The 9496-nt window shown below is 37.4% G+C and overlaps 1 protein-coding gene across 6 annotated transcripts in view; it reads left to right on the top strand.

The window, feature by feature from the left end:
* LOC133630768 (adhesion G protein-coupled receptor L2-like) overlaps positions 1–8066 on the top strand; it is a 245338-nt gene extending 237272 nt beyond the window's left edge. For 4 of the 6 annotated variants that reach the window (XM_062022490.1, XM_062022488.1, XM_062022491.1 and 1 more), the window contains one exon: positions 6560–8066. In XM_062022490.1, coding sequence (XP_061878474.1) covers positions 6560–7362 — 803 coding nt within the window. In that variant the 3' untranslated portion in view covers positions 7363–8066. The remainder of the gene's footprint in view (positions 1–6559) is intronic. The other 2 variants (XM_062022493.1, XM_062022492.1) reach the window with 1 other exon arrangement.
* Positions 8067–9496: the final 1430 nt, after the last annotated feature.

The following is a 9496-nucleotide window of genomic DNA, read 5'->3' as shown; positions in this document are numbered from 1 at the left end:
TCGGCATAAAAAAGTACATAAAGTGAAATAATCCAAGTTTTCTTTACTTGTGGATGGATTAAAAATTGTGAGCCTTTAATGATTTCGCCGTCATTCAAGTGGCTGAAATCGCCTCTTTCGGCATAAAAAAGTACATCAAGTGAAACACACGTAATCTGAACGTGTGTTCAGTACTGCGGGAGACATTGTTTCCACAAAACGTAGTCTGCTCAAACATGGGCATGTGGATCAGTTGATTTTCCTAAAAAAAAATCTGCCCTCCAAAAAAACAGAGGACAGTGATGATGAAAATGCCCAGGCATAGTGTAAGTGAACTACTGCTCTTTGACCTGGGAAACGGTACCTCACACACAGTAGTTAGATTTTTCTTTTTACATATGTATTTATTTTCTCTATTCTTTTACACAAAGCACTTGTCACTGTGCTCATTGTTGCCACATTTTGAGATGTGTTATAGGTGTGTAACTTGTTTACATTGTAATGTTGCACCTTTGTTACCTACCTCTAGTGTTCATTGTTACCTACCTCTAGTGTTCATTGTTACCTACCTCTAGTGTTCAAAACACTATATGCTCAGGTTGAAATATTGAATCTTTGTTACCTACCTCTAGTGTTCAAAACTATGCTCAGGCTGAAATATTGCACTTTGTTGTTACTATTCTGTGCTACTTTTACCTCTGGAGTTTCCATCCTACAATTCAGCCAGAATTGTTTTGGTCCATGTCTAAAGATAAATACATTGACATGTGATTTTTTTGTTCTGTTTTTTTTGCCAGTGCCATAAAGCCACAATGCTTGGGGATTTGGAGTCTTGAATATTAACCGTCAAATCGAATCGTATCGTTCGGAATCGAATCGAATCGAATCGGTCTGTAATAAAAGGATATCGTTTTTGAATCGAATCGTAACCTGTGTATCTAGATGCATATCGAATCGTTTATCAGAGAGAGATGTGCAACCCTAATACATACATATATATATATATACATATATATACATATATGTATATGTATGTATACAGTATATATATATATATATATATATATATATATATATATATATATATATATATATATATATATATATATATATATATATATATATATATATATATATATATGTGTGTGTGTGTGTGTGTGTGTGTGTGTGTGTATATATATACAGTATATATATATATGTGTATATATATATATAAATATATATATGTGTGTATATATATATATGTGTGTGTATATATATATATATATATATATATATATATATATATATATATATATATATATATATATATATCTATATCTATATATGGCCCCCGGTCAAAAATTTAGGGGACCCCTGGTGTATACAGTTATTTTTATTACCCTGTAGTAAAGTGGAAAAAAAGTGGGTTTTTTTTTTTTGAAAAATGTATTTTGAATTTGCCATACATCCATCCATTTTTCTACCGAAGGTCCCTCTCAATATGTAATACTTTTTTTAACCTGTCCTGTATCTAGATGATTGTATCTGCTATTTAGATGGAAAAAATAAAGATACATCCTTATTTGTTTATTAATTCTTTATCAGAATACAATCCGAAAAAATAAACAAAAATCAAACATTGAATAAGTACATTTATTAACGGTCTGTGTACCATCCGTTTATTTTATTTCCAATTCTGAAACGCAAATAAAAAAATAGAATTAGGGCCGTTTTTCGATTTTTATTATATATGACAAAAAAAGGTTGATTTTCATGAAAATATTGCCATAAAATTTGATTTTGTGATGTTTTCCTTTTATGGATTTACATTTTTCCAGATATACACAAAAATCGAAAAAAAATGTTCATCCAAAGTGCAAAAATTCGTGGTTGTCTGTGTGGTGACAGATTGAGCCGGAAGCAGTATTTTAGCTTTTCCTTTGCGTTTAGCATGTTTTTAGCAAAACGCTAACATCTTTGTTCAGCAGGCGTCCTGTTGTCGTTTTAAAAAAAGTGTCATTAAATAGTTGTCCAAGTATTCTTTCAGAAATTAAAATAGAAAAAATGGTCCGAAATGTGTTTTTTGATTTGCATTTAAGAATTTGAAATAGAATGAACGGAAGGGAAGGTACACGGACCTTTAACCAATTTATTATGAATTCGAATACAACAAACCATCTTCAACACAATCCAAAAAAGTAAGCATTTTCATTACTGTACCTTAAAAAAAAATACTAATATTACAATCCAATTGAAAAAGAAACATGGTGTCTATCCGAAAAGGAGCAGGAAGACCCAAAAAGCTTAAATTGTCCTGCTTCCGTTGTGCAATAATGAATAGATGTATTCAAAACTATAAAATATTATACATGTATTGGAGTATGACTTCTCCTTGCACTGCAATGATATATTCTAAAACATGTATACAACTCTGCATAATAATGTCAAATATGTTTTGAAGTGCACACAAATGAGCAAAATAATTACAATAAATTGCACAACAATGTAGAAACATATACATTTTTAAATGATCAAAAATAAATGGACATCAATTGAAGGTAATAATAGATAAGAGATGGTGTGATGCTGGTGTGAGGAAGGAAACGAGAAGCTGGCAGTGTTGCAATACTTTTGCAGTCAAACATGAGTTAGAATAATTGTGTTCCCTCCTAAGTCCACTTGTGCTTGCCACTGAGTCCTTTCACCTGCTGAGTCCAGGATTCAGTCGTCCTTGCCTTCGCCCTTCTTTTTATTCTTGTTGCAAAAGTGTCGAGCACTCAATTTCACTGACATGACACTAACCCCGCACAGAAACCCCCCCAAAAAGGGGCAAAGCCTTAAATGATGTTGAAGGACGAGAGCCGACTGAATTCTCTGTGCCTCCACACTTGTGTTTATTTTCTTGTCCTATTTGAGTGATTTGTTGTTGTTTATGCTGCACATTTGAAAACCACCATCTTGTTTTTCCACTTCTTTTGCACATCAGCTGTTCTTAGGCCAGATAACCTGAGCAGACACACTTGATGTGAGTTGTGGTGTAGTGAATCGTGTGTGTGGGTGTGTGTGTGTGCACGTGCTTTGTGTAAGAGCCAGCAATCCATCTGTTTAATTTAGTTTATTGTTAGCATCCTCACACACACGCTTGTTGTGAATCATTGCTTTGTGTTGGTATTGTGTGTCTGCTTCATGTGCTGCTCTCATGTTGTTGTGTTGTTTTTACCTGCCGTCGCTTTCTCCTCATTATTGTTCAGGATCAGCTGTGAAGGCCATGTCCACAAAAATAGGGCTCGTTTTATAGATAGTTTTACCTTTTACTAAATAGCACAGGCAGTTACATATAATAAAATATGTATTTATATATATATATATATATATGTATTTATATATGTGTATATATATGTATCCGCCATCAGTGTGTGAATGTGTGTGTGAATGGGTGAATGTGGAAATAGTGTCAAAGCCCTTTGAGTTCCTTAAAAAGGTAGAAAAGCGCTATACAAGTACAACCCATTTACCATTTACCATATATATATATATATATATATATATATATATATATATATATATATATATATATATATATATATATATATATGTATATATATGTATATATATGTATATACATATATATATATATATATATATATATATATATATATATATATATATATATATATATATATATATGTGTATATATATATATGTGTATATATATATATGTATATATATATATGTATTTATATATATATATATATATATATATATATATATATATATATATATATATATATATATATCAGTACAGGCCAAAAGTTTGGACATACCTCCCCATTCAATGCGTTTTCTTTATTTTCATGACTATTTACATTGTAGATTGTCACTGAAGGCATCAATCAATCAATCAATCAATCAATCAATGTTTATTTATATAGCCCTAAATCACAAAAGTCTCAAAGGGCTGGACAAGCCACAACGACATCCTCGGCACAGAGCCCACACAAGGGACGTCAAAACAATGAATGAACACATGTGGAGTTATGTACTAAACAAAAAAAGGTGGAATAACAGAAAACATGTTTTATATCCTAGTTTCTTCAAAATAGTCACACTTTGCTCAGAATACTTTTTTGCACATTTTTGGCATTCTCTTGATGAGCTTCAAGAGATAGTCACCTGAAATAGTTTTCACTTCACAGGTGTGCTTGAAGCTCATCAAGAGAATGCCAAGAGTGTGCAAAGTAGTAATCAGAGCAATGGGTGGCTATTTTGAAAAAACTACAATATAAAACATGTTTTCAGTTATTTCACCTTTTTTCGTTAAGTACATAACTCCACATGTGTTCATTCATAGTTTTGATGCCTTCAGTGGCAATCTACAATGAAAATAAAGAAAACGCATTGAATGAGAAGGTCCGTCCAAACTTTTGGCTTGTACTGTATATTATATATATGTATTGTATATACTTATACAGTACATACATAAATACATACAATGTTGATGATGAGCATTTTTTTTTTTTTAATACGAAAAGAGGTTATGGCAAGCAGACAAATTGTTGTATATTTTAACTATTTTCCCTAAAATACGTATTTCGGCTATAGAGTGTGTTTTATCCGATTACTTGATTAATCGGACAAAACATCAATAGATAACTCGATTATTAAATAATTGATAGCCGCAGCCCTAGTGTTTTTAATTAATTCATTAATGTTCATTTATTCTGTTATTATTTTTAAATTTTTGATTGTATGTCTATTATTTCATAATGTTTAGTTCAACTTAAATAATTAAATATCATTTAAAAATTCTTGTTTGCCTGCTTCTGTTACTGTATCACATGTGTAATATTTATTGTATTTTTAGATAACATACATTTTATATTTTATTTTGTGTTTAATTAAACATACTTTATTTTAACAGTAAGTTAGTTATAGAATACCTGTTTAATTCATGTGACCTATTTATTTGTTATTAAATGTGCTATTATGTTAACAGTTCTGCAATGTAGTTATAATATATGACAATTTAGTTAACATAATCTAGAGATGGCTTGAGTCAAAAAAAAAAATCAATAAATAAAAATGTACATTTCTTTTTCCTTCTGATTGGCTGCAATGAGGGTTTATGCGCCACCTGTTGCTGTGGCATGCACATGACAGGCTGTGGGTACAAATGAAAAGTCGCCTTATTCTTGTGGACAGTAGTCTTAGATTAGTGACCATGATGATTTTCCACACTGAAGTGGAACATTGCCACTAGCTAATTGCCACTTCTTTGGTGGATTACCGTATTTTTCGGACTATAGGGCGCACTTAAAATCCTTTCATTTTCTCAAAACTCGACAGTGCGCCTTATAACCCGGTGCGCCTAATGTACGGAATAATTTTGGTTATGCTTACCGACCTGGAATCTATTTTATTTGGTACATGGTGAAATGATAAGCGTGACCAGTAGATGGCAGTCACACATAAGAGATACGTGTAGACTGCAATATGATGCCAGTAAACAACACCAACATTTTATATGTTCCATTGAAAATATAGAACATTACACACGGTGCTCAAAAATCTATCAAAATGTTTTAGTACGACTTTGGTAAGCTATGAAGCCGCACCGCTTGATGGATTGTACTGTGCTTCAACATACGAGTATTATTATGGTGTGTGTATAAGGTAAGACATTATCTGACGTTTTGCTTCGCAATATTATGCAAAAGCAACTTTTTTTACCTTCTGGTACCTGCTGATCTGTATTTGGGATCTGCATAAATCCTAAAAGAAATTGCACCCGTCCGCCTTTGTAGTCCGTGCCAACACCGTAGTCGATGAGCTTCTTCTTTTTCTGTATCTTCTTGTTATTGAACATTCATCTTCCACTGTTGCCATTTCTAATATAAAGTAGTGTAAAGTTCTTACTAATATCTGTCAGTAAACTCGCCATGAAAGCGCTAAAACAAACCGGTGTAGTGAGTTTACATTATTCACCCTAGGAACTTTAGTTATTAGAGTTCCGGTCGGACGGTTTTTCACGGGACACATTTCCGGCGTTGTTGTTGCACTAGAGAGCCACGGATGAGGAGATGCTGCTCCGTTATTGATTGAAGTAAAATCTGAATGTCATTAAAACAGTTAGCTCCATCTTTTGACACTTCTTCCACTCCCGTCCTTGCACGCTACACCGCTACAACAAAGACGACGGGGAGAAGACGCTGTCGCCACGTAAATAAGACCGCCCACAAAACAGCGCATCCTGAAGTGACTGTCAGAAAGCGACTTGAAGATGATCTGTAAAACATAATCTATGCAACATTTTGACCGAAGAACCAACATTACATGTTATGTAGACCACAAGGAAGTGTTTTACATTTAGAAAAAAATATATATATATATATATGACTCCTTTAATGTGCCCTATAATCCGGTGCGCCTTTTGTATGAAAAAAGACCTGATTAGACCCGCTCATCGGCAGTGCGCCTTTTAATCCGGTGCGCCCTATGGTCTGGAAAATACGGTATTTGTGTTGAAGGAAAGATGACATGTGATGTTGAAGACGTAAGATGTAACGTGACGTGTTCCTTGTGTTGGCATTGTCTGCAGGACAGCACTCTCTGAGCAACAGCCGGGACATCAGCGCCATGGACACCCTCCCCCTCAACGGCAACTTCAACAACAGCTACTCCCTCCGAGAGGACGACTATGAGGCGGTGGGCGTGCGAGCCCCGGGCGACGTGGGCGGCCTCAACCTGCACGACGCCGCCTTCGAGAAGATGATCATATCCGAGATTGTGCACAACAACCTGCGGCCCCGCGCCGCCCCCAAGGTCCGCGACGCCCCGCGGGGGACCGACGCGCCCCAGACTCGGTTGCCCGTGGACCGGGGCAGCGGCAGCGAGGACGACGCCGGCGTGGCGGACCGCGTGGAGGCCTCGTCCCCGCAGAGAGGAGGCCAGGCGCCCTTGGAGCTGCTCCTGCACCCCCACCACAAGGAAGCCCTGGAGGCCCCCCTCCTGCCCCAGAGGACTCACTCCCTGCTCTACAGCGCCCAAAAGGCCCCCCGGCGCCTGGAGATCGGCGACGAGACTGTGACGACGGCGGCGGAGGACGCGAGCAACAACAGGGACTCGCTTTACACCAGCATGCCCAACTTGAGGGACTCGCCCTCGGCTTCGCCGTACCCCCCTGAGGAGGAGGAGGGAGGAGAGGGGGAGCGCCCCCCTTCCATCCCAGGTGAGGACACGTATCACAAAAGCATGCCCGAGCTCGGTGACGCGCCGCCTCTTTCTTACTACCACATAAACCGAGTGACCAGCGACGGATACGTGCCGCCCCCGCCCGCCTCTGAGGAAGGGGAGGGCGACGCCCCCAGTGACGGACAAATGCAGCTCATCACCAGCCTCTGAGCCCCCACAAGAGGGGGGGGGCGCCTCGGGTTGATCAGACTTTTTGCACATGTTCTTCTGAGGCCTGAATGTGGACTCTGCTGTGGGACTAACGCAGCATGGATATTAAAGAAAACCTCTCAATATTCCCGGTAAAGAACTCCTGACACTCCGGGGGGGGTCTTTTTTTGAGGGAGGAAAACCACTAATTCAGACTCAGGCCTTATATTTTCTCTATTGCACATTGTCGAAGTAACAGCTAAAGAAATATATTTTGCTGTACCACTCGTGTAAAAGGTTACAAAACATGTAAAAGGACAAAACAAAAAAAGAACTGGAAAGCGTTCAGTAGTTAATGTTAATAGGACTCTTATTCGTATAAAGTTCTTAAAAATGGAGGATTTTCTTTTTTCCTCTCACACTTGACTTGTTTGTTTTTATTTTGTTTTTAAGAAGCAGTATTTGAAGAAATGTAAATCCACACGTTTGATCAAGGGATTTTTTTCTTCTTTTTTTTCACGCGAAGCAAATGTGTTTTATGGCATTTTGCGGATCTTCCTTTTAATTTATTAACAGAACTATTTGGGTGAAAACAAAAGAAAAAGGTTGTTGCCGCGCTGATTGGGTTTCTGTCATTTTGTTGTTTTTGTGAGAGCCTGTCGTCAGCTGGTATTTAATTCAACTCCTGTTTGATATCGAATAAATGTGAATTTTGGTTTTCCTGTTCACAACTTGCTCATATTTTCAACGTGCACATCTTTGTAGCGTGACGACATCAAAGCCTCAAAATGCAGTCCCATGGCCCACAAATGTGGAACCATTTATGGAATTCAAACCAAAGTTTGGGGTTCAGATTACAAGAGGAAAAGTGTGACAAGCGTAAAACCAGAAATAAAAATAAAAAAAAGATTCATACGCATTCATACTTAAAATAGAATAGGACATTTTGGGAGAAATTGTGTGTGAATGCTAACGGGCAGCACGCCGGCCAATTTATAAAATATAAAACTCTTAAGGCTATCAGCAAAACCAGCTAAAAGAAAAAATAACATGCTAACGTTAGCATGTGTGAAGTATGAAGTTATGAGAAAGAGGTGTATAGGCCTACAACTATAAACCTAGCTGAAAAAGTTAGCATGCTAACAGTTAGCATGTGTCAAGTACCAATGTTATACAGTGTGACTCTGAGGTGTAGGGCTCCAAAATTAGCTTCAAAGGTTAGAATGCTAACATGTTAGCGTTAGTTGGTGGAACGGTTGAAAAATGTGGAAGGAATAGTCGAGAAAAAAAAAAAAAAGAGTGGAAATGTGGGAATTTTGGGAACCAGGAAAAATGTTGATGGTAAAATGGTTTAAATATGTTGAGGAATAAGAGAGTTGTGCAGGTATTTATTGTCAATAGGTATCAAATGTTGGCAGCACGGTGGCAGAGGGGTTAGTGCGTCTGCCTCACAATACGAAGGTCCTGAGTAGTCGTGAGTTCAATCCCGGCCTCGGGATCTTTCTGTGTGGAGTTTGCATGTTCTCTGCGTGGGTTCCCTCCGGGTACTCCGGCTTCCTCCCACCTCCAAAGACATGCACCTGGGGATAGGTTGATTGGCAACACTAAATTGGCCCTAGTGTGTGGATGTGAGTGTGAATGTTGTCTGTCTATCTGTGTTGGCCCTGCGATGAGGTGGCGACTTGTCCAGGGTGTACCCCGCCTTCCGCCCGATTGTAGCTGAGATAGGCTCCAGGGAATAAGCGTTAGAAAATGGATGGATGGATGGATGGATGGATGGATGGTATAAAATGTCCCGGAAAACCATCTGGGATTTTTGCACTTTACAGCATTCACACAATAAACTGATGCATTGTGACTAGCCGGTGTTTCCCATAAACTGCCAAGATACCTGTGGCGGCGGGGGCGTGGTTATGGGCGTGGTCACCATGACATCATCGAGTAATTTGCATAATTTACTACAATGATTTGATTTTCTCTAAAAAGGCTCAAAAAATGTATACTTACTAATTAATAATAACCGTTTTGTTTTAAACGTCCATCCATCCATCCATTTTACAATATAATTACAACACTTTATGTACATATTTATAAACAGATTTGAACAATAAGTTATTCACTGAAATATATTTATTAATTGTGGTTCTTACAAAAA

The sequence above is a fragment of the Entelurus aequoreus genome, linkage group LG16, assembly GCF_033978785.1.
Source record: "Entelurus aequoreus isolate RoL-2023_Sb linkage group LG16, RoL_Eaeq_v1.1, whole genome shotgun sequence".
NCBI lineage: Eukaryota > Metazoa > Chordata > Actinopteri > Syngnathiformes > Syngnathidae > Entelurus > Entelurus aequoreus.
Note: the sequence above shows the minus strand (reverse complement) of the source record. Positions and strands in the feature narration are given on the sequence as shown.